The 27,388-nt window shown below is 34.0% G+C and overlaps 1 protein-coding gene across 2 annotated transcripts in view; it reads right to left on the bottom strand.

The window, feature by feature from the left end:
• Positions 1-27,388, bottom strand: part of SI (sucrase-isomaltase) — a 118,798-nt gene that overhangs the window by 57,781 nt on the left and 33,629 nt on the right. For both annotated transcript variants that reach the window (XM_061416911.1, XM_061416920.1), the window contains 9 exons: positions 24,090-24,206; positions 22,042-22,196; positions 20,998-21,082; positions 20,047-20,103; positions 19,223-19,347; positions 17,296-17,384; positions 14,066-14,115; positions 12,629-12,799; positions 4,487-4,642 (listed from right to left, as the gene is read on the bottom strand). In XM_061416911.1, coding sequence (XP_061272895.1) covers positions 4,487-4,642; positions 12,629-12,799; positions 14,066-14,115; positions 17,296-17,384; positions 19,223-19,347; positions 20,047-20,103; positions 20,998-21,082; positions 22,042-22,196; positions 24,090-24,206 — 1,005 coding nt within the window. The remainder of the gene's footprint in view (positions 1-4,486; positions 4,643-12,628; positions 12,800-14,065; positions 14,116-17,295; positions 17,385-19,222; positions 19,348-20,046; positions 20,104-20,997; positions 21,083-22,041; positions 22,197-24,089; positions 24,207-27,388) is intronic.

The following is a 27,388-nucleotide window of genomic DNA, read 5'->3' as shown; positions in this document are numbered from 1 at the left end:
TTCAGACATGATGGCCTCCTTGCTGTTTGTAGACTCTACCAGGTACATTTTAACTTCAGGTTCAATTCAGGCTGATTTATTTTCTTTCTGGAATATTATTCCTTCCTTTCTTCCCTTTGTCTCTTTTAACAAATGCCACCTTCTCAAAGAAACCTTTTATGCATACTAATTATAGTTATACCAACGACATCCCACATCCTCCCTTTTCCTTTTCTGCTTTTTGATCTCTGTAATAATTATCTAACATAGAAAACAATTTTTATTTTTTAAGTTTTTAAAATATTTTTTGATGTGGACCATTTTTAAAGTCTATTGAATTTGTTACAATATTATCTCTGTTTTACGCTTTGTTTTTTGGCTGCAGGGCATGTGAGATCTTAACTCCCTGAAGAGGAATTGAACCCACAGCCCCTGCACTGGCAGACAATGTCTTAACCACTGGACCACCAGGAAAGACCCTAAAACAACTTTTTAAGTTACCTGTTTGTTTTCCCACACTGAAATATAATCCCTAACAGACAGGAGAGTTTCATTTATTTTGTTCTCCTTAGAACAGTGCCTAGAACATAGTAGTGCTCAAGTATTTGTTAAATGAATCAATGAATAAACAGTATGGTCTAAAGAAACATTAATTTTCTAAATTATATTTGATAAATTTCTAATGTTAAAGCTCCACTTATTTGAATTAAAAATCTATAAGGTGTTGAATATGAAGACTAATAGTAATGAGAAGAGTATATTTTTCACACTTTCTTATTAGAAGTTATTGGAGCTTTAGTACCATCCTTTAGATTCATTTTGATAACAGAAGTGACCGTGCACTGAACTCAATGGAGGATGGGTACGGATTTGAATGAAGAGTTGCAATTTAAAAAGAAGATACTGTAGGCAAACTGTAATGATACTTCAGTATTTGTTTTTATTGATTTCAGAATCTTTTCTCCTTCTCACTTGTTTTCTTCAGCTCTTTCATAAACTTTCCTAATGGTAAAGATTATGCAATTTTACCAAGCAATGAAGAGGAATGAGGGCCATTTCTTTTGGGGCAGGTATTCTATGTATTCCTCGTATAAGTGCAGATATTTCTAGGAAGTTGCTGGCAGATGTGTCTAGACTCTTCTAAGTGTAATAAGACATGCATTTAATTTGTTGGTAACATGAAATTTGGAAAACTCAGCAGTGGCCACAGGACTGGAAAAGGTCAGGTTTCATTCCAATCACAAAGAAAGGCAGTGCCAAAGAATGCTCAAATTACCACACAATTGCACTCAACTCACACGCTAGTAAAGTAATGCTCAAAATTCTCCAAGCCACACTTCAGCAATACGTGAACTGTGAACTTCCAGATGTTCAAGCTAGTTTTAGAAAAGGCATAGGAACCAGAGATCAAATTACCAATATCTGCTGGATCATCAAAAAAGCAAGAGAGTTCCAGAAAAACATCTATTTCTGCTTTATTAACGGTGCCAAAGCCTTTGACTGTGTGGATCACAATAAACTGTGAAAAATTCGTCAAGAGATGGGAATACAAGACCACCTGACCTGCCTCTTGAGAAACCTGTATGCAGGTCAAGAAGCAACAGTTAGAACTGGACATGGAACAATAGACTGGTTACAAATAGGGAAAGGAGTACATCAAGGCTGTATATTGTCACCCTGCTTATTTAACTTATATCCAGAGTACATCATGAGAAATACTGGGCTGGAAGAAGCACAAGCTGGAATGAAGATTGCCGGGAGAAATATCAATAACCTCAGATATGCAGATGACACCACCCTTATGGCAGAAAGTGAAAAACTAAAGAGTCTTTTGATGAAAGTGAAAGAGGAGAGTGGAAAAATTGGCTTAAAACTCAACATTCAAAAAACTAAGATCATGGCATCCGGTCCCATCACTTCATGGCAAATATATGGGGAAACAGTGGAAACAGTGGCTGACTTTATTTTTCTGGGCTCCAAAATCACTGCAGATGGTGACTGCAGCCATGAAATTAAAAGACACTTACTCCTTGGAAGGAAAGTTACGACCAACCTAGATAGCATATTCAAAAGCAGAAACATCGTCAACAAAGCTCTGTCTAGTCAAGGCTATGGTTTTCCTAGGAGTCATGTATGGATATGGGAGTTGGACTGTGAAGAAAGCTGACCACCAAAGAATTGATGTTTTTGAACTGTGGTGTTGGAAAAGACTCTTGAGAGTCCTTTGGACTGCAAGGAGATCCAACCAGTCCATCCTAAAGGAAATCAGTTCTGGGTGTTCATTGGAAGGACTGATGTTGAAGCTGAAACTCCAATATTTGGCCACATGATAAGAGCTGACTCATTTGAAAAGACCCTGATGCTGGGAAAGATTGATGGCAGGAGGAGAAGGGGATGACAGAGGATGAGATGGTTAGATGGCATCACCGACTCAATGGACATGAGTTTGGGTAAACTCCAGGAGTTGGTAATGGACAGGGAGGCCTGGGGTGCTGCGGTTCATGGGGTCCTAAAGAGTCAGATACGACTGAGCAACTGAACTAAACACGAAATATATGTGCTTTTGTTTTGTTTTGTTTTTTCCCCCAACAAATCCCAATGATGTAACGAAAAGCCGAGAATTTATAAAATAAAATAAGCACATAAGGGTACTCTTCTCATATACCCTTCTGTAAAAACCTCTGCTTTTAATTGTTCTTGAAGTTTTGACCAGAATTACTGGCAGAAATTGTCACCTCTTAGTGGACCAGTTACAACCCATCAATCAATTTCAGAAGTTTTGATAACTTGAGACAATGCTTTTGAAAGACTATTCCCTACTGGCAAAATACCTTACTGAACTAAGCTAGTCAGTCACAACCAACATTTAACAGATTGCAACAAATAGAATGCTATTTTATTAAATAAAGTTACACTATTTCTAAAGTACCTGGAGAGGAATTTACACATACATTTAGCATCAGATCAGATCAGATCAGTCGCTCAGTCATGTCCGACTCTTTGCGACCCCATGAATCGTAGCATGTCAGGCCTCCCTGTCCATCACCAGCTCCCGGAGTTCACTCAGACTCATGTCCATTGAGTCAGTGATGCCATCCAGCCATCTCATCCTCTGTCGTCCCCTTCTCCTCCTGCCCCCAATTCCTCCCAGCATAAGAGTCTTTTCCAATGAGTCAACTCTTCCCGTGAGGTGGCCAAAGTACTGGAGTTTCAGCTTTAGCATCATTCCTTCCAAAGAAATCCCAGGGCTGATCTCCGTTAGAATGGACTGGTTGGATCTGCTTGCAGTCCAAGGGATGCTCAAGAGTCTTCTCCAACACCACAGTTCAAAAGCATCAATTCTTCGGTGCTCAGCTTTCTTCACAGTCCAACTCTCACATCCATACATGACCACAGGAAAAACCATAGCCTTGACTAGATGAACCTTTGTTGGCAAAGTAATGTCTCTGCTTTTGAATATGCTATCTAGGTTGGTCATAACTTTCCTTTCAAGGAGTAAGCGTCTTTAATTTAATGGCTGCAGTCACCATCTGTAGTGATTTCAGAGCCCAGAAAAATAAAGTCTGACACCCTTTCCACTGTTTCCCCATCTATTTCCCATGAAGTGGTGGGACCAGATGCCATGATCTTCGTTTTCTGAATGTTGAGCTTTAAGCCAACTTTTTCACTCTCCACTTTCACTTTCATCAAGAGGCTTTTGAGTTTCTCTTCACTGTCTGCCATAAGGGTGGTGTCATCTGCATATCTGAGGTTATTGATATTTCTCCCGGCAGTCTTGACTCCAGTTTGTGCTTCTTCCAGCCCAGCATTTGTCATGATGTACTCTGCATATAAGTTAAATAAACAGGGTGACAATATACAGCCTTGACGTACTCCTTTTCTTATTTGGAACCAGTCTGTTGTTCCATGTCCAGTTCTAACTGTTGCTTCCTGATCTGCATACAAATTTCTCAAGAGGCAGGTCAGGTGGTCTTGTATTCCCATCTCTTTCAGAATTTTCCACAGTTTATTGTGATCCACACAGTCAAAGGCTTGGCATAGTCAATAAAGCAGAAATAAATGTTTTTCTGGAACTCTCTTGCTTTTTCCATGATTCAGCGGATGTTGGCAATTTGATCTCTGGTTCCTCTGCCTTTTCTAAAACCAGCTTGAACATCAGGAAGTTCACGGTTCACATATTGCTGAAGCCTGGCTTGGAGAATTTTGAGCATTACTTTACTAGCGTGTGAGATGAGTGCAATTGTGCAGTAGTTTGAGCATTCTTTGGCATTGCCTTTCTTTGGGATTGGAATGAAAACTGAGCTTTACATTTAGCATAGCATGTACTAAACCATGTCTTTGGAGAAGTAATTAAGATAAATTACCTATTAGAAGTTTAATTTCAAATTTCAAATGCTTCTCTAGATGAATTTAGTTTGTATGCTGTAGACTTAAAATTGTAATATGTACAGTTTACATTGAAATGCTTATGTGAAATCCATTCATGAATAATTAAAAATCTTATTACCGTTTGCCATAAGCAGCCACGTTCTTCGCAGCGTTCTTTAGTTGCAGTGTTTGAATCTGGATAACAAGTAAACTTTTCAACTTCCAAGAAAGTTTGATCCCATTGAACAGTAAAGTTTCCTCCAAGGTTAAATGTCAGATTGTGAATTAGTAGAATCTTTGGGGACAAAGAAAACAGTGAAAAGTATTTCTGACCTTTGGATAATTCAAAAATAGTTAGCATTTATAAAGTGCAGCAACCCATCAGCAATTCTTAAAATCGAATCTTAATAATTTTAATGCAATACTAAAAAAAAAAAGAATAGATAGGAGAAAACATGTCATCCCACTGGAAAAGCTAGAACCTCAAGACAGGAAAACTATGAGAAATTACAGAATACTGATGAAAAACATCTTTAAATCCAGACATGAGTTTACTTCTCAGTTCTGCCAATAAATGCTCATGAGTCTAAGGAAACACCTATCTTGTTTTAGCTTCAATTTCCTGCCTCTGTAAAATTACATTAACAGATAAATAATATGTGAAATTTAAAACACATACAATGCTTGGGGCACAAGGCTTAGAATATCAGGTATGAAATAAATATTAATTTCTTCAATGAAGACAATGTTGACACTGGTTCATGTGGAGGCTTCCTGAGTCAAATCCACTGCTAACAATATTTGAGGTACAAATTAGGAAATGATATGGCAATACACAAAAAGAAAAAAATGAGAGGATAGTGTTTTATGTGTGTATATATATATATATAGTGTATTGAAGTGTATACACACACATATATATACAAATATATATATATATATATGTGTGTGTGTGTGTGTGTGTATGTATAGACAGATAGATAGATAGACATATGAGCTTTCTAGGTGTGCTTCTGATTAAGAACCTGCCTGCCAATTCAGGAGACATAAGAGATGTGGGTTTGACCCCTGGGTAGGGAAGATCCCCTGAAGCAGGAAAAAGAAACACACTCCAGTATTCTTGCCTGGAGAATCCCATGGAGAGAGGAGCCTGGAGGGTTACAGTCTATAGGGTCTCAAAGAGTTGGACATGACTGAAGCGACATAATAGGCATACACACACATATATGCATATCCACAATATATGTATGGGCTTCTCTGCTGGCTAAGTAAAGAATCCACCTGCAATGCAGGAGACTTGGGAGTTGATCTTTCAGTTGGGAATATCCCCTGGAGGAGGGCATGGCAACCCATTCCAGTATTCTTACCTGGAGAATCCCCATAGACAGAGGAACCTGATGGGCTATGGTCCATTTTGTAGCAAAGAGTTGGACATAACTGATCAACTAAGCACACGCAACATATACATATGTATACAGAATATATCAGTTCAGTTCAGTTCAGTCGCTCAGTCGTGTCCGACTCTTTGCGACCCCATGAATCACAGCACATCAGGCCTCCCTGTCCATCACCAACTTCTGGAGTTCACTCAAACTCATGTCCATCGAGTCAGTGATGCGATCCAGCCATCTCATCCTCTGTGGTCCCCTTCACCTTCTTCCCCTAATCCCTTCCAGTATCAGGGTCTATTCCAATGAGTCAACTCTTCGCATCAGGTGGCCAAAGTATTGGAGTTTCAGCTTCAGCATCAGTCCTTCCAAAGAACACCCAGGACAGATCTTCTTGAGGATGGACTGGTTGGATCTCCTTGCAGTCCAAGGGACTCTCAAGAGTCTTCTCCAACACCACAGTTCAAAAGCATTAATTCTTCAGCACTCAGCTTTCTTCACAGTCCAACTATCTCACATCCATACATGACTACTGGAAAAACCATAGCCTTGACTAGACGGACCTTTGTTAGCAAAGTAATATCTCTGCTTTTCAATATGCTATCTAGGTTGGTCATAACTTTCCTTCCAAGGAGTAAGCGTCTTTTAATTTCATGGCTGCAATCACCATCTGCAGTGATTTTGGAGCCCAAAAAGATAAAGTCTGACACTGTTTCCACGTCTATCTGCCATGAAGTGATGGGATGCCATGATCTTAGTTTTTTGAATGTTGAGTTTTAAGCCAACTTTTTCACTCTCCTCTTTCACTTTTATCAAGAGGCTTTTTAGTTCCTCTTCGATTCCTGCCATAAGTAAGGGTGGTGTCATCTGCATATCTGAGGTTACTGATATTTCTCCCGGCAATCTTGATTCCAGCTTGTGCTTCTTCCAGCCCAGCGTTTCTCATGATGTACTCTGGATATAAGTTAAATAAGCAGGGTGACAATATACAGCCTTGACATACTCCTTTTCCTATTTGGAACAAGTCTGTTGTATACTGTTGCTTCCTGACCTGCATATAAGTTTCTCAAGAGGCAGGTCAGGTGGTCTGCTATTCCCATTTCTTGAAGAATTTTCCACAGTTTATTGTGGTCCACACAGTCAAAGACTTTGGCATAGTCAATAAAGCAGATATAAATGTTTCTCTGGAACTTGTTTGCTTTTTTGATGATCCAGAAGATGTTGGCAATTTGATTTCTGCTTCCTCTGCCTTATGTAATATCAGCTTGAACATCTGGAAGTTCACAGTTCACGTACTGCTGAAGCCTGGCTTGGAGAATTTTGAGCATTATTTTACTAGTGTGTGAGATGAGTGCAATCATGCAGTAGCTTGAGCATTCTTTGGCATTGCCTTTCTTTGGGATTGGAAAGAAAACTGACCTTTCCCAGTCCTGTGGCCACTGCTGAGTTTTCCAAATTTGCTGGCATGTTGAGTGCAACACTTTCACAGCATCATCTTTCAGGTTTTGAAAGAGCTCAATTGGAATTCCATCACCTCCACTAGCTTTGTTCATAGTGAAGCTTTCTAAGGCCCACTTGACTTCACATTCCAGGATGTCTGGCTCTAGCTCAGTGTTCACACCATCGTGATTATCTTGGTCTTGTACACTTTTTTGTACACTTCTTTTGTGTATTCTTGCCATATCTTCTTAATATCATCTGCTTCTGTTAGGTCCATACCATTTATGTCCTTTATCGAGCCCATCTTTGCATGAAATGTTCCCTTGGTATCTCTAATTTTCTTGAAGAGGTCTCTAGTCTTTCCCATTCTGTTGTTTTCCTCTATTTCTTTGCATTGATTGCTGAGGAAGACTTTCCTATCTCTCCTTGCTATTCTTTGGAACTCTGCATTTAGATGCTTATATCTTTCCTTTTCTCCTTTGCTTTTTGCTTCTCTTCTCTTCACAGTTATTTGTAAGGCCTCCTCAGACAGGCATTTTGCTTTTTTGCATTTCTTTTACATGGGGATGGTCTTGATCCCTGTCTCCTGCACAATGTCACAAACCTCATTCCATAGCTCATCAGGCACTCTATCTATCAGATCTAGGCCCTTAAATCTATTTCTCACTTCCACTGTATAATCATAAGGGATTTGATTTAGGTCTTACCTGAATGGTCTAGTGGTTTTCCCTACTTTCTTCAATATAAGTCTGAATTTGGCAAAAGGATTTCATGATATGAGCCATAGTCAGCTCCTGGTCTCGTTTTTGCTGACTGTATAGAGCTTCTCCATCTTTGGCTGCAAAGAACATAATCAATTTTATTTCGATGTTGACCGTCTGGTGATGTCCATGTGTAGAGTCCTCTCTTGTGTTGTTGGAAGAGGGTGTTTGCTATGACCAGTTCGTTTTCTTGGCAAAACTCTATTAGCCTTTGCCCTGCTTCATTCCATATTCCAGGGCCAAATTTGCCTGTTACCCCAGGTGTTTCTTGACTTCCAACTTTTGCATTCCAGTCCCCTATAATGAAAAGGACATCTTTTTCGCATGTTAGCTCTAAAAGGTCTTGTAGGTCTTCATAGAACCGTTCAACTTCAGCTTCTTCAGTGTTACTGGTTGGGGCATAGACTTGGATTACCGTGGTATTGACTGGTTTGCCTTGGAAACGAATAGAGATCCTTCTGTCATTTTTGAGATTGCATCCAAGTACTGCATTTTGGACTCTTTTGTTGACCATGATGGCTACTCCATTTCGTCTAAGGGATTCCTGCCCGCAGTAGTAGATATAATCATCATCTGAGTTAAATTCATCCATTTCAGTCCATTTTAGTTCGCTGATTCCTAGAATGTCAACGTTCACTCTTGCTGTCTCTTGTTTGACCACTACCAATTTGCCTTGATTCATGGACCTGACATTCCTGGTTCCTATGCAATATTGCTCTTTACAGCATTGGACCTTGCTTCTATCACCAGTCACACCCACAGCTGGGTATTGTTTTTGCTTTGGCTCCATCCCTTCATTCTTTCTGGAGTTATTTCTCCATTGATCTCCAGTAGTATATTGGGCACCTACCTACCCAGGGAGTTCCCCTTTCAGTATCCTATCATTTTGCCTTTTCATACTGTTCATGGGGTTCTCAAGGCAAGAGTACCGAAGTGGTTTGCCATTCCCTTCTCCAGTGGACCACATTCTGTCAGACCTCTCCACCATGACCTGCCCATCGTGGGTTGCCCCACACGGCATGGCTTAGTTTACAAATATAACAGTATATTGTAGTGTGTGTATATATATATATATGTGTGTGTATATATATATATATATATATATACATCAGAGAAGGCAATTGCAACCCACTCCAGTACTCTTGCCTGGAAAATCTGATGGGCGGAGGAGCCTGGTAGGCTGCAGTCCGTGGGGTTGCTAAGAGTCGGACACAAGTGAGTGACTTCACTTTCACTTTTCACTTTCATGCATTGGAGAAGGAAATGGCAATCTACTCCAGAGTTCTTGCATGGAGAATCCCAGGGACAGGAGCCTGGTGGGCTGCCATCTATGGGGTCTCACAGAGTCGGACACGACTGAAGTGACTTAGCAGCATACATATATATATAATAGTATATTGGAGTGTATACTATTTATTCCATACACTATAATTTTCATTGTTGTTGTTGCTGTTTAGGCGTTTACTCATGTCCCAGTCTTAGGGACCCAAGGACTACAGCACACCAGACTTCCCTGTCCTTCACCATCTCCTGGAGCTTGTTCACACTCATGTCCTTTGAATCTGTAATGCCATCCAACTATCTCATTCTTTGTCATCCCCTTCTCCTCCTGCCTTTTATCTTTCCCAGCATAAGGTCTTTCCAATGAGTCAGCTCTTTGCATCAGGTAGCCAGGAAATTCAGCTTCTGTACCAGTCCTTCCAGTGAATATTCATGGTTGATTTCCTTTAGGATTGACTGCTTGGATCTCCTTGCAATCCAAGAGACTCTCAAGAGTCTTCTTCAATACCACAATTCAAAAACATCAATTCTTCAACACTCAGTTTTCTTTATGACCCAACTCTCACATCCGTACATGACTACTGGAAAAATAATAGCTTTGACTACATAGACTTTTGTTGGCAAAGTAATGTCTCTGCTTCTTAATATGCTGTCTAGGTTTGTCATAGCTTTTCTTCCAAGGAGCAAGCATCCTTTGATGTCATAGCTGTAGTCACTGTCAGCATGATTTTAGAACCAAGAAAATAAAGTCTGTCACTGTTTCCATTGTTTCTCCATTTATATGCCTTAAAGTGACAGGACCAGATGTCATGATCTTAGTTTTTTGAATGTTGAGTTTTAAGCCAACTTTTTCACGCTCCTCCTTCATCTTCATTAAGAAGCTCTTTAGTTCTTCTGCACTTTTTGCCATAAGGGGGGTGTCATCTGCATATCTTGATTTATTGATATTTCTTTTTTCAATCTTGATTCCAGCTTGTTATTCATCCAACTTGGCATTTCACGTGATGTACTCTTCATGTAAGGTAAATAAGCAGGGTGACAATATACAACCTTGATGCACTCCTTTCCACATTTTGAATCAGTCTGTTGTTCCAGTTTGATTCTAACAGCTGCTTCTTGACCTGCATGCAGATTTCTCAGGAGGCAGGTAAGATGGTCTGATATTCCCATCTCTTTAAGAATTTCCCACAGCTTGTGATCCACACAAAGGCTTTACTGTAGTGAATGAAGCAAATTAGATGTTTTTCTAAAACTCTCTTGCTTTTTCCTTGATCCAATGGATGTTGGCAATTTGATCTCTGATTACTCTGCCTTTTCTAAATCCAGTCTATACATATGGTAATTCTCTGGTCATGTGCTGTTGAAGTGCAGCATGGAGAACTGTAGTTTGAACGTTCTTTGTCATTACCCTTCTTCCGGATTGGAATGAAAACTGACCTGTTCCAATCCCGTGGCCACTGCTGAGTTTTCCAAATTTTCTGGCATATTGAGTGCAGCACTTTCACAGCATTATCTTTTAAGATTTGAAATAGCTCAGCTGGAATTTCATCACCTCCACTAGCTTTGTTCCTAGTGGTGCTTTCTAAGACCCATTTGACTTATCACTCCACAATGTTTGGCTCCAGATGGATGAACACACCATTGATCTTATCTAGATCATTAAGAACTTTTTTGTATTGTTCTTCTGTGTATTCTTGCCACCTCTTCTTAATCTCTTCTGCTCTGTTAGCTCCATATCATTTCTGTCCTTTATTGTGCCCATCTTTGCATGAAATGCTTTTCTCCTTTGCCTTTCACTTCTTTCAGCTATTTGTAAGACCTCCTCAGACAACCATTTTACCTTTTTGAATTTCTTTTTATTGGGGATGGTTTTTATCACTGCCTCCTGTACAATGTTCTGACAAAATATGGTGCACTGGAGAAGGGAATGGCAAACCAAATCTTGCCTTGAGAATCCCATGAATGTTTTTTCATTGTTACAATATTACAAATTTTTGTTTGGTTACCGTTTATGACAGTGACAAAATTTACCACAATTTCATCTGTACAGTTTTTTTTTTTTTTTATCCTTCATAGCTCTAATTTAGAAATAAAAAGTCATATAAAGATTAGAAGCTTAGAGGAATTAGAAAGATGTACTTCCAAGTGTCTTTGTAAATCTTTGTTGTTGTTTAATTGCTAAATAATATCCAACTCTTTTGTGACTTCATGGGCTATAGTCTGCCAGGCTCCTCTGTCTGTGGGATTTCCAGGCAAGAATACTACAGTGGGTTACCATTTCCTTCCAAAGGGAAACGTCCCAACCCAAGAATCAAACCCTTGTTCCCTGCATTGGCAGGAGTATTCTTTACTGCTGAGTCACCAAGTCCTCATAAATCTCTACATTAGCATAAGGCTAGAAATAAATATGAACTGGAATTGTAAAAAATATATAATAAAATGATTTTGTATTGTGCCCCCATATAATCTTTACTAGACTCATAAAATTCTCAAAAAGCCTAAGTTGTTTAATTTATATTGGTGAGTTCTTATAGTCACAGGAATATATATTTTATAGTATATTTACTAAATTAAAAAACAATTAACCAATACATATTTTATGGAAATTCCTACATGGAAAACTCTGGGCTAGAGGGCTTAGGAGCTAGACAAAAACACTGCAAAATCATGTTATATATGTTAATTTAGAATTTATGCTAACATTACTAATAATTAGGATTATAGAAATGGTAGGAAAGTAAATGCCAATAAAAATCACTTCTATGTTTTAAATTATTTTATCTAACATAGTTAAGCAACATTATGACTAAATATTTCATTTTACTTATGAGGAAGCTGAGATATTAATCTATTATTTAAATGCACAAACTGCAGGTCTAGAATTGAACCCAGTTCTGGTACTTCTTTACCCTCTCTAGTACATTTGTCAAAGGAGGAAAGAATGAGGATAAGAAAGGGCCCACTATAAGGGAAGAGTGTTAACAAAAATTTGAAAAAGAATATTGATACAAGATATGTTGAGGACAAAAAGAACTTATGAAAGGAGAAGTGGGAAAAACTGAAGAAATGAATTCAATCAATAACTTAATGAGCCTTAAATGAGAAGTTAAAACATTTACATTTTTTATTGTATGCAGTAGGTAAATTAGAGAAATGGAATAAAAAAATATTAGGAAGGTAGAGATAAGTGATGTCTAAGAAAAAATTGAATAGAGAGGGAGTAGTATGAATTAACCTTATGGTTGATATCTCAATATAAATTGAAATGACCTAAAATGGGATATAGCCAGCAAAAGGAAAATAAAACTAGAAATGTAATGAATAAAAAAATCACAAAACCATGAGCCTGAATGATTATATGTTAAAAATGACAGAATATGACACTAAAATATTTTAAGAGATTGTATTTACCTGGTTGGAAGCATCATAACTGAAATTGTAATGAGCTCTCAATGGTTGATTATCTTCTATCACTGAAACTTCTGTAACAGTGTTTATCAACCCAAGGACTTTTATAGTCTCAAATGCTAAAGCAGTTCCTTCTGGGTACGATGAATGCATACATGTGATATCTAGCTTGTTCTGGAAAATATATATATCAAATAGATGTTCACTGGATACAAATCAGAAATAAAAATACAATTGTATTTATAACACTGGATTAAATCTTATAGTTATAAATATATATAAATTATATTCTGTTTACCAAATAAAGACAATTAACCAACACACATTTTTATGAAAATTGCTAAGTGAAAAACTCTGAACCCAAAGGGTGTAAGAATTAGATAAAATTCTAAGAAAATATTTTGAATCTCACATAATTTAGAATTCATTTACACTGATATCATTAATAATTTAGTATTTAGTATTTATATATATATATATATAAAATAAGTAAATAACCAATCATCTATCCCTACATTCTCAATGGCCCTTCATGTTCAAGTACCCTATATAAATATACTTATTATAAAAAAATTACATATATATACTATTTATATATAATTTTTATATATATACTATTTATATATATAATATATATATACTCTTTATATATAATATATATATTATTTATTTATATATATTATTTACATAATAATTTATATTATATAAATTATTTATATATACATATTATTTATATATAATATAAATTATATTATATAAATTATATATAATAATTATATATAAGTATTTATATTTATATAAATATTTATATAAATATAAAAGTATATATATAATAATTATAAATATATAAGTATATGTTTATACTTATTGTAAAAAATTAAAATTTTTTGTATATATGCCATAAAATTATTTTCAGAGATAAATTATGCATGATGCAAATCATGCATATCCCTTCTCATTCTAGGCTTAATGTTGGTGAAGAATAACTTAGCTTTAACAAAAAAAAAATATATGAAGAAATCTAACTTCTACAAGAAGCATTGCTACTAATTATTCAAAATTTAACCTTGTGCAAAGCGTTTTCATTTTCACCCCAAATGCATGACAGTCACTGCTATGATTGGTATATTAAAACATTGTCAAATATGCTGAGATTATTTTCCTAAGATCTGCTTAAACAAGACATAGTGCATCAAGAAGTCTAATGATTTTGTGTACAAACTTCATCATCAGAAACTCATCTATTATATTGAAGTATACTATTATATTGAAACATAAAAATCTAAGGTAATTCATATACAATTTAATAATTTAAATTAAATGATTTTTTCCATTTCTTTCCATTGATCTTTGGAGAGAAATGCACTTTTCCAAGAAAAGGCACAATCTAGACATTAACAAGCTATTATATTTAGCTATGTGTTCAAGGAGAATGCTTACATTAGAAACTGAAAATGTATATAAAATGTAGTTGCCCTTTTGGATGGTATCTGTAATGGGGGAAAAATAAGTTATCAGATCAAAATAATGTCAAATTTTTATTTTATTATTACAGTTAGACAACACAGGAACATTTTTTAAAATAAGTATTATTTATTAAGCAAATTAAATAAATTCTTTTCATTAAACTTCTTAATTATCTTTAAATAAAATAACTTTGGTAGTTTATTTTCCCAGGAAGTAAAGGTAATAAATGCATCTTTGCCCAGTTTGATTTTTCAGACCAGTAAAATCATTCTAGAAATTCAGAGAATGCAAACTTGTAGCAAAATATATACAATTATAACTATTGTTTTGAATAATATTTTATCTGTCTCTAATAAACTGTGTAACAAGAAGTTTATCTTGGGAAGACATGGGACACCGCAATATTGTTTTGCATCTTTCAATTTTTTTTTCATTATCTAAAGGACTGAATGTGGAGACATATTAAAGATTCATGTACACTTTAATGAGAAAAAATGGAAGAAAATAATTATTTTCTGCATCATATATGAAACATAGCATTTTTATCAACATGTTTCTTTAACAGGAAACTATAGATTATAACTAAAATATTTGGGAGAAAATAGAGTGGAAAATATAAAGAGAATCCTAGGATTTATATAGACTACTTTGAGTAACATTAATTAACTTAAAATTTTAATCCTAGGGAATAAAATTAAAATCAGAATCTGAATTGAAGGTTATTTTGCTGTTTATGTATTTGATTATTCAGAAAATTCTGATTTTAACTTTTCAACACACTTAAGTATATAGTCATCATATTAGATGACTGATTAAATCATAACTCCATATTTTAACCATCTTATATGAAGTAAGAGAAGGAAATGGCAGCCCACTCCAGTGTTCTTGCCTGGAGAATCCCAGGGATGGGGGAGCCTGGTGGGCTGCCATCTATGGGGTCGCACAGAGTCGGACACGACTGAAGTGACTTAGCATAGCATAGCATATGAAGTAAATTATCAATATAGTTTTTAATACTTTATTTATTTTTTATTGAGGGATAATTGCTTTACAGAATTTTGCTGTTTTCTGTCAAACCTCAACATGAATCAGCCATAGGTAAATTTTTGCAAGTAGGAAAAATTAATGAACTTGGAAACAAATAATTTGAGAAATAAGAATAACCTTAAAGTCAAGTCTCACATGCTACCAATAGAGGTATTGTCTCAACAAAATTCTTTACCTGATGATTATGAACAGTTTATTAATGTTTCTGCTGAAATCCACTCTTACTGAATTTCTATGTAATAAGTGTTTGGAATCTATACTCAGCTCAGAGCTAACCTTAGTATGCTTAGACTCTAACATATTGAGTGAGAAAGAGAAGTCTGGTGTGCTGAAGTAGAATGAAAAATGGAGAGCAGTAAGGAAAGATTTGTGTGAGAGTGCATGTGTGCATGTGTGTGTATGTAAAATCTACAGGACATGGTGAGTACTCTGGATGTTGGTAAAGACTGTGGCTCCTGAATATAATGGTGAATTGTTAGAGGGTTTTGAGCAAAGAGGTGAGCAGAAAGAGATAATTTGAATCATCTTCTAAAGGGCTTACTCTATCTGCCAGTTGGTAAAGAAAATGTAAAAAGAGGCGGCTGACAAGAGCCATCAACCTATAGACTGATTAGGGAGCTATTGCAGTAATTAGAATGAAAAGTAGTGATGATAACAATGGTCGAGTTGATAAGATTCCTAGATCAAGATGGAACCAAAAGAGATTCCTAGATAAGAGTGAACCGTAAAGTTGTTGGCATCTTGTAGAGATGAAGTTACCATCAACTGACAAGTGGAAGACAATGCATTTAATGGAGCAGATATACTGTGGTAATTTACATATTCACAGGCAGGTAAGACTTCAAAAAGAACAGAATTTTTTCAAAGATTCCATATTTTTCAAATTGTAAGAGAACACACCAATACATAGACTATTTCTTGGAGCTTAGAGATACTGGATGCTTCATATACTATAATAGGCTACCCAGGTGGCTCAGTGGTAAAGAAGCTGCCTGCTAATGCAGGAGACACAAGAGATGAAGGTTCCATCCCTGGGTTGGGAAAATCCCTTGGAGGAAGAAATGGCACCTCAGTATTCTTGCCTCAAAAATCCAGTGGGCAGAGGAGCCTCACGGGCTACAGTCCATGGGGTTGCAAAAGAGTTAGACATGACTGAGCACCCAGGCAGGCCATATACTATAAAACATCTGAGAAGTAGTGAGCTATAATAGAAGGTAAACTATAATTTTTATACACACATATATAAAACATATATCTAAGAGTCCTCTATTAAAAAATGAGATTAAAAAACCTTAAATTTATGAGTGTTTATAATTGACTAAGTAAATCCAAACAGATTAATTTTCTATAGCATAATTTAATATTAGAAAGAATGATTCTATTTTTATTCCCTTGATGTACTGAATTCTCAACTTTTGGGCTAATTAATTAGAAGACATTTAATAATTCAAATAAATAATGACATTTATATGGTAAAATCCTTATCTCAAATAATTTGACATTAAATATTTTTATTGAAGTATAGTTGATTTACAACACTTCAGGTAAAGTTATTCAGTTAAACATATTTATATATATACACATATGTATATTTCTTTTTTGGATTCTTTTCCATTACAGTTCATTAAAAGATACTGAATATAGTTTGCTGTGCTATATACTAGGTCCTGGTTGTTTATATATTTTATATATGGTATTGTGTATTTGTTAATCTCAAATTACCAATTTATTCCTCCTTTCTACATTGAGTAAACTTTAATGTTGGTTTTCTTTTACAGTAATAAAATTTTAGTTTTAACCACTATAATCATCTAAGATAGTTGAAAATAGGATGCAATTTACACATCTGTGAACTTATTAACTACTTTAATTTTTATTCAATAATCTAATAAATAAAAGTATCTACACTTGTCAAAGATTTTTACAATAAACCAAGAGAGAAAACTAAATGTTGTAATTAAATATACATAATTTAAATAGCAATGCTAAATTATATAAAGTTACCTAAACTCTTAAGATAGATAATAAAACAGAAATTATAAATTTAAAAAAAAATTAAAACTTGTGACATTTTTAAATGAATGTAATTTCATAATAAAAGCAAAACTTCCCATCATCAAAATAAACATTTTAAAGCATATCACTTTGAAACTTACCTTTAGTTTCTCCATCATCCCAGAAAAAGTCTCCTTTTGCTGTGTTATTATCATTTAATGCAATTATAAGTCCTAGAGGGTTCTTTCGGCTGTTAAGTAAGTTTGGGTGTATTTATGAGTAAATATAAATTTATAATAGTAAAATATCCTATAAATAAATCCATTTCAACATGAGGATTTGTAGGATTTCTGCACAAAAAACATTGATATTAATAAAATTCATGTCTATTTTTATTAATAATTTATCAATGAGAAAAGTAATTTATATATTTGGAAAATAAATGAAAGAAATAAATACAATAAATATAGTATGGAACTTCTTGGAGGCTAAGACACCACCATCAAAATTGAAACAGTAAAATAATATTTCAATTCAAACAACAAAATTAAATATATCTTATGAAGTACCATATGTATTTGTCACAAATATATTAACCCTGAATTGCAATGCATCAAGGTTACAAAACAATGAAAAAAACTATAAAATAAACTTTTAAATGCCAAGTAGAATCTCTAATAATCATAAAAATGAAGCTAATTATACCATGTGAAATGAAATGTGGTTAATATTTTTTTAGTTGTATATTACTATTGGTTTCTAAACTTAAAATGAGGCTGTATAGTCCAGGTAACTGCTCTATACAGAATATATTCTTTCTAGCATACACTCATCAGAGCGTATGTTTCTCTCATTTGATACATCTCTAGAGTATAACTAATGATTTTGAGAACATAATCATGAAACATTGAGAATATGAAAATAATTCTAGGAAACAAACCTAATTACATGACTAACTAGTTTAATTCATTCACTCATAAATTTGTTCCTTCAACAAATATCTAGGGAAAACCAGGAGCTTATCCCATAGTAGGGCTTCCCTGATAGCTCAGTTGGTAAAGAATCTGCTTGCATTGCAGGAGACCCCGGTTCGATTCCTGGGTCGGGAAGATCCCCCAAGGCTACCCACTCCAGTATTCTGGCCTAGAAAATTCCATGGACTGTATAGTCCATGGGGTCACAAAGAGTCCGACACGACTGAGGGACTTTCACTTTCACTTTCTTTCACTTTCGTTCCATAATAGGGTGACACTATTGGTATGTGAACTAAAGTGTGAAAAGTTGCGTCCCTGCCTTCATGGAGTATATAGTTGAGGAGAACAGACATACTACATATAAGAACAAGTAAAAATATAATTACATATATTCTTAATGCTATGAAGAAAATACAGCAGGGTAAGGAACATAGAGTGACTATCTGTTGAGGTGTTGTAGAACATGGGGAAATGTGTAGATGCAATATGACACATTCTGTCCATATACCCAGAATGAATTTTGCAAGATGAAGTACCAGAATTTTCAAGTTTCTCCTTTTTTCTAAGTAGTTCTAAAATGTATTCTTACTGAACAACTTAATTTCTATATCATTCTTTACCTATACAGAAATATCTACCTCGTTTATTGACTTTAAACATTTTACCTGGAAAATAATCATTTTGACATTTATATATTGATGATACAAACAGGTAACAACTGACACTTTAATCAATTATATAACATTTAATATTTCACTATTTAGTAATAATCAGCAACTAATTTTAATTATATATATTCTTTACAGAAATAAGTCAGTACAGTTTTGACACAGGAGATAAAGTTCTAATTATGCTCATTTTTTTAATTAAAAGGTTGTTGTAATATATTAATACATAATTTGATTCTTTATTCTTTTTATAACTATGAAAGTTATATGTAAGAATCCCTTGCATTAAATATCTTCTGGTTAAAAAGCTAAATATCAATCATTGATTTTTTAATAAATATGTGAAACATTAAATATTAAATTATAGTTCAGATTTCAATTAATGCCTTTTGCAGAGTTGGACACGACTGAGCGACTGAACTGAACTGAACTGAACTGAATTTTACCTTGCTGTTGTAGTTACAGCAGGTTGTTGAAAGGGGATAATGTAACCGCCTCTAAGATGTAATCCTATTTTGTCTGCTGGAAGCTGCATATCAACACGTTGTTTTCTCCATGGCTTTTTTACACCCTAATATTTGGAAAATAAAAAGTAATTTCACAAGAATTACACATAAAATTTACACAGAGAAATAATTCTTATTATGAGCCATTCATGTCATTTTAGTGAATAGTAACATGTTGTTTCCTAACTTTTAAAGAAACTTCTTCAGTTTACTGAATAAATTTGGCTAAAAATAAATTCAGTTTAACAAAAAAAATCACCATAGAGAAATCCATTTCCTTTCCACAATAATTAATAATATTCTTAATTAGTCCTATTTTTATTCTTTGTTTTCAGTTAAAGTTAACCAGGTCTCTTGAAAGGATTAAAAAAAATCTTTCTTATAAAAAATAAAGGTTCTGCTTAGCAAATATAAGTGCACTGCAAAATACTTCCCTTTAAAATACACAATTTTTCTGGAAGAATATGTAAAATAGGAAAAGTATTAAAATAAGTTACCAATTCTTCTTAAAGTTACTCTTGACCTTTTACTTCCACAGTTTAAGATGGATAACTACACTGAAGAATATACTTCATATTAATCATGTGCAATGGAACATATACCTGCTCACATGTAAAAAAATATATACCTGTGCAGACTTTTATGCATTATTAAAATCTGAAGTTGTTATTTTTTAGAATAATAACAGAAATATTGTTAATTTCCCATGTATAAATGTTGGACAATATATACTTTTGAACTATTATTATATTAGGTTTACTTACAGTTTCAAAGTCATACCAAGTGGCATCAGGGATGTATGCACTCACTGTTTCTGCACCCTAAAATAAAGCAAAATAATGTATATGTGGAGAAGGAGATGGCAACCCATTCCAATATTCTTGCCTGGAAAATCCCATGGACAGAGAAACCTGGTGGGCTATAGATTCCATGGGGTTGCAAAGAGTCAGGCACAATTTAGCAATTAAACAACAACAATTTATATGTAGATATATATATATTTTACTTCTATATGTAACAGAAAAGAGTCACATCAAATGTCGGATTGTCATAGTGAAGTGAAAAGCTTCCTTTGTATGTTACACTACAATATTTTCTATATATAACAAAAGGCTATTTTAATAGTTTTAGATACTTTAATAATATACAATATTCCAAAAGCAAAGATGAAATAAATTTTAGTGGCAACTAAAAAAATGGATGCATATATTTGTATCATTATCATCTGCATGGTAAGCGTGAGTGTGAACACATTCATTTCTATATATTTCCATGACATACCAACTTTTAAGTAACAGGCAAAATCCAAATATTTCATTCCACTATTTTTTCAACATTTTCATATGATCTATTGGCTTTCAAGTTCTCCTTTATTTACAGTATAGCACAATTTCAATGTCTATGACTACATGAATGACAGTTATTTGTTACTATTATAAGATTTGATATGTTTCATAAATAAAGCTTTCTTTTGTGGAAGAATACTAATTTTATACAATTTCTTCTCCCCAGTACATATTATATACTTGAAAAGCATAAATCTACTTAATATACTTATAACTTTTCAAAATTTCTTCTATGTTTTAGAATTTAATTAAACACTTATCAGTTTGAAGCATTCTACTGAGTAACATTTATTACCCAGATGTTTTGTAATTTAGTGTGGATTTGATTACACAAAATTCCCTTTAAAATTTATTAAAATTGTATCCTACCTGTCTCAATACAGGGGTTATAAGTAATGAGGGGCCCCATAAGAACTGAGTATCTTCAATCCAGCTATTAGTATCCTCATAAAACCTAAGAACAATGACAGTGTTTACAACATAAAGATAAAAAATGTTAATCCAAACATGTCAATTTATTATCTTTTAAGTTATTCCCTGGGAATAATCATTGTCTTTAATTTTGCTTGATATGTAAAATTGACTTTATAACGTCAAAACTGACTTAATATGTAATTTTGAATCTATAATTATTAATGCATCCTTATGGTACACCTGACACTCAAGAAAAAGGAACATAGAAAGGAAAGTAGAAAGTGAAAAAAGGTGGGAAAGAGGAAATTACTTCATTTGGGACTCAAAAAAATAGTCTATCATATATGATAAATAAACAACTATAAAAATAAAAAGTATAATAAACTACTCTTCTGTTTAATTCATTTTTTCCCGTAAAATAGGTTCATGAACTATCAGAAACCCTTCATATTCTACTTTCCTCCTTTTTATACTTTTTCCTTATAAACTTCAATTTGACTTGGACTTGAAGGGATCTTTAGTCATTTCTTGAGGAACGACCTTGTTTTCATCAAGAGATACAAAGACAGGCACAATTCATTGTTTTATAACTATACTATATGTGATTTATATTCAGATAATTTTCACAATATGCATGATTATATTTTTAATATTTTCTTGTTTATTTACTGATATTTAATGTTTTATTTGATAAATAATATTAAATGATATTTAATATATGTTTAATATTATATATTTAATATTACTTACTGATATACTTTAATATATTCTACATATTTCTTTCCTTTTAAGTTCTATACAATTATCACATTTATAGATTGAACTTGTCCATTTCACCAAATTAATTATATTTACTATCATTTCACATTTCACCAAATAATTTACATAAATGTCAAGAAAAGCATCAGAAATCCACATGACATCTTGATCTACTCTTAATTTTTTATTATTTATCTGAATATAATTTGAAAGACTGAAATTCTTGAACATAGTACTCACTCATGAAGAAAAGGCCTTGCTACTGTTTCTCCAAACATATGGGCTTTATAAAATAGAGTATAAAGGAAAGGTAACAAGGCATAGCGAATATTCAAATAGTGTTTTGATGATTTAACCAAAAGAGAATCCTTTCCAAAAAATGCTGGGTCCTGATGCTGTGGGATAAACAGAGAAATTGAAATAAGAAAGTTAGAATATGAATACAAATTGAAACATAAGCATTTAATCTATTTTTGAAAACCAAAATGTGTACTTTGTGGCATGCTTATAAAAAGTTGAGATGACCCCTATTTCATCACTGAAGTATATGAATTTCTAGTTTTTATGTTTTCATTTTGATATATATACTAATTAAACTTTATTTTAAAGTGGACATTTCCCTTTTGAATACACATTCTTGGAGAAGATAAAACATATTTTAACAAAGTATTCTTCATTTCTATTATTTGCGGTAGATTGGACTATTGGTCCCAATTTTCATGCCTCCTTGTACCCACAATTTCTGTTATATAACTCTTATTAGTATCTACCTCTAACAGTGGAATGCATTTCCCCACTATTTGACTTTGATATACTCTGACCAATGTAGTCTTAGGACACGGGACACCGTCAAGTAAGGGCTTGAAACGTGCTTGGATTGCCAAAGAATTTGCTGCCTTGTACCTTGTCACTGCTATTAGAACAATAAGCTCAAACAGTCTGCAAACCAAGGGACACAACAAACATAGCCATCTGGTCAGCCTTGTAGGCTTGCAACCAGCAAGAAGGACAGCCTTCTTGCTGAGCCTAAGCTAGCTCAGTTGACTCTTTCAGCCAAGCTGTAATGATGTAAGCAAACCTGCTTAGGTTTCCTCAAACCAGCTACTGCCTGCCTGGATACACCATAATGTTTACGCCAAAGCCACAGTTTCCTTTGGCTGCTTCCTGGAAATCAATGAGCTTGGTGGGATATATAAGACCCATGCCAAGGAGATACAGGTCTTTCCCAGTGGTCAACTTTGCCTTGCGGACTCCCTATCGGATGAGTCAAAATTTCCGTTGAACTGGGCTGTAGGATATAACTCTTTATCAAACCTCCTTCTTTGCCTTCATCTGCTTTCAGATTTAGGCCTGAATTGTGATCTGAAGCTCTCTCCACTTTCTCCTTCTTCCTCTTCTTTATCTACCACAAGTATTTCAGCAATAAATTGCTAACGTTTCTAACTCTGTCTTGGTGTCTGTTTTTTGGAGGACATAAATGAACACAAGTATAATTTAATTCACATGAGGATCTCCCAAGAACACAAATTTCTTGAAGCATCACTTAGGTGGATTAGGAAATAACGACTATCCAGTTTATACCTTTTACTTCTGTATTGTCATGCTTCCTTCCAGGCGGAGCTCTGAGTGGCTGTCCTTCTTCTCAAAGAGAATTAAGCCCCATTGTGTGTACGGTGAATAATTTCTTAACCAGTATGCACTTAATTGACTTAATGCTTTCACCTAATTTTCTCATTCCCTCTAAGAAATATGCCTATGAGAGCCCATAGCTCAGGGTTGGTAGATTAACCTCCCACCAGTTCAGATGCATGTTTACAAAGTGTTAGTTTTATTTTTTTCCCCACCTGTCATTACAGTTTTACTTATTAAAGAAAAATTATGGACCCAAACTACTTTGCAAGTGTCTTTAACTTCTTGGGTATCTTTAATAAAAGAAAAATGATAAATCCTTAAGAATATATTCTATTTATGAAAGAAAGTTACCTGGAACTTATTATTAGAATGTAAGAATTCAGACTCAAAAAGCTTTGTCATTAACTTAAAATATTATAATTTCACACATGTGTACATGTGTTAGGCTTAAAATATTTCTGCGATACTGTCATGATTTCCTTATTTGATCATAGTTTTATATATAAAATACAGACCTTGAGATGAGGAGTTCCAACTCGTCTTTGTGAATTATACCACAAACTTTCAGACCAGATCTCTATACATATACATTTAAGTACATTGCTAAAAATAGGATTATGTTTTATTTCGAAACATGGAGAACAAGAGGCATTTACCTCATATCCATCAGCGTTATGGTTTCTGGCATACGGATAAAAAGCTCCAAGTTGCATCCACCTTCTGCAAAGCTCTTCTGTGGTCTCAGCCACAAACCCACAGATATCTGCTCCAACCTAAATAACATATATATCTATTATTTATATTGTAAAAATTCTCAAATTTTCCCAGGGCATCACATTTATACAACTGATTAATCTGTACCAATTTATAGTCTTTGTTTTACTGTCTTACTACTCCTCCTTGGTCTAATTGATTTTGGATTTTTGCCACACACTTGCCTCTAATTCAATGTATAAAGCTGAAACTTAGTTATTAAAATGTGTGGCTTCTTAATCCAAAACTCACCACCTGTGATTTGACTTTCCCTATTTATATTGCTGTAAGAGTAAAAGAGTAAAAATATTGCCAGATGTATGATCACATATAATTGCACTTTTTGTCCCTCAAGAACTCTTCAGAAAAAATGACTACTTAACTATTCAGTATTTAATGCTTACAGGCATTTCTCTGTTTTTGTAAGTGATATATATGTATCTATGCTGCTGCTGTTAAGTCACTTCAGTCATGTCCAACTCTGTGCGACCCCATAGACGGCAGCCCACCAGGCTCCCCCGTCCCTGGGATTCTCCAGGCAAGAACACTGGAGTGGGTTGCCATTTCCTTCTCCAATGCATGAAAGTGAAAAGTAAAAGTGAAGTCGCTCAGTCTGTTCGACTCCTAGCGACCCCATGGACTGCAGCCCACCAGCCTCCTCCGTCCATGGGATTTTCCAGGCAAGAGTACTGGAGTGGGGTGCCATCGCCTTCTCCAATATGTATCTATAAATAATATATAATACTATTTTGCATTCTTATTAGCTTTACATAAATGACATGTATGTGTTATACGGCATCTCACTTCTCAAAGAATTATTTTTGTGAGATGCAATTAGGTTAATATGGCTGCAGTTCTCTATTGTATGGGATCCCATCACTATAAAATATGATTGTATGAAGTGTGTATATAAGCATCTTTGTGAATATATATGTATATAAGACTACGTTCCTGACTTATTGGAAAAGTATATTTTTTAAATCAAAACTAGTTGTAACTTGTCAGGTAACATTTAACAGGAGGATTCCTGCATGCTGTTTTCTATTTCTCGAGGATCCTTTGTTCCTTATCAGTTCCTATTCCAAGAATGAGTAGAGCTGCACTCCGTTCTCAGGACTGAGGTCATAGGATGAGACATACAGTGACTCTTTTCAGTGTCAGCAACCTTGTATGTATTAGACTATCCATACCGGGGCTATTGATAAAATTTCATCTTGTGTAATAGCTGAGTAATCATCTAACTAAAGATATATAAGCTTGCATTTCTGCTAATAAAGCACTCTTGCTCCATCAGAGCTCAGGTCCCTGTCTTTCTTTCTTTCTTTCTTTATTTCTCCCTCTCTCTTTCTGTCTTTCACTTTATCGTCGACTCTGGACCACCAGGTTCTGAGTCCATTAAAGGACCCCCAACAGTAACTACTTATAGTAAGTACAGTCACAATACAGGAATGTTCCCACTTACTTCATTTTCTTGCTGATTTCTGATATTTTCAGGTTTTTAATTTTTATCACCTTATATATTAATGCATTTCATCAAAGTTTTTACTTGTATGGCTCTTATTACTAGGAAAGTTGAGAATTTTTTCACGTTTTTTTTAGTCCATATGTATTTCTCTTTCTATAGAATTGCTTGACATGTCCTTTGCTGATTTTTCTACTCTCTTACCTTTTACAGATTTATAGTAGGTTATTTAAATTAAATATTACTCATTTATTACTTATATGAATTGAATATATAATTTTCCAGTAGTAGGAAACATTTTATTTTAATTTTTAAAATAGACATTAGATGAACAGAAATTTTCATTTTGTAACCAAATTTGTTTCTTTATTAGTTGTGCCTCTGTGCTCTGTTTAATAAATTCAACTCCTAACCTTACATCATAAAGTTACTCACTTATATTTTCTTCTATGATGCTTAAAGTTTACTTTTCACACATAGGTTGTGTATTATTTGAGACAGAGAGTAATTTTATTTTATATTTTAAATGGATGATCAATTGTCCATATGAATGGTTGATACTTTATTTACTGAGCTGCAGTGATAGTACTACCATTAAACAAATTTCTATTAATGTATGGACCCATATCCTATTTTGAAATATTAATTTATCTGATCATTCACAGTTAAGTATCATTGCATTATATTATTATTTTAGCTGATAGGGCAAAATCCATGTGCTCTTTTCTATGTCTTTGAAGTGTATTGTCTTCCACATGAAGTTTAGAGTAACTTTATATGTTCTTCAAATTCTCTTTATAGTTTAAAATAGAATGTCACTGAATTAGATAACAGTTTTGGGAGAAAGCCTATTTCTATGAGACTCCTTATCTATGAATATGGTGTATCTTTAACTTACTAAGTTACTACAATTTCTCTCAAAAAGTCCCACACTTAGCTTGAATACTTACTCCTGGTTATTGCTTATTAGTTAGTTGCTATACCATACATAACATCCTATCTTGGAATACGTTGTAACATTGCTTATTTTTTCTCTTTTTTGTACAAAACTTGCCATATATTGATCTATTTTATTCAAAATTTCAGAGTCACTTTTTATTTTGACATTTGTTTCTCTAGAGACATTGCTTTCATGGCATTCATGTCTTATTTTCATTACATTTCATTGTTTTCTTTTTCTTAATTCACATACTTCACTAATTAATGTTCAAAACTTCTTTGTTTATAATCTAAGCATTTAAGGCTAAAAATTTTCTTCTAAATACCAATTTGTCTGATGTCCCAAATTTCTGATATGAAGTACAATTGTTTGCATTCAATTCTATGGTTTCTCTCCCTCATTTCCATTCAGTTTATTTTGGTGAATCAATTGGTAATGTGTTTACTTTACTTTCCAAATTCAAGATGGGGTGTGTGTGTGTGTGTACGTGTGTATGTGGTAGCTTTTTTGTTTTGTTTTGGTTTGTTTCTGGTTTTCATTTTGTTTGATACATATGAAAGAATAAATCACTATAATCTTATAAATATTTCATATTTATTTTGTTATGTAATGATACTCCTTACTGTTGAAAATCAACATGTATAGTTCTTTATTTGCTTGATATAGAGACTTACCTGATTTCTTACATTTGGAATAGCTTATATAATTTTCTCTGCTTTAAAAATTTGAGACATTTCTGTCATCTTTTCTCTTTTAAATAGAAGAAACAACTTTATTATCTTTTTAACATAAATTGATAA

Source organism: Bos javanicus, chromosome 1 (assembly GCF_032452875.1).
Source record: "Bos javanicus breed banteng chromosome 1, ARS-OSU_banteng_1.0, whole genome shotgun sequence".
Classification (NCBI taxonomy): domain Eukaryota; kingdom Metazoa; phylum Chordata; class Mammalia; order Artiodactyla; family Bovidae; genus Bos; species Bos javanicus.
Note: the sequence above shows the minus strand (reverse complement) of the source record. Positions and strands in the feature narration are given on the sequence as shown.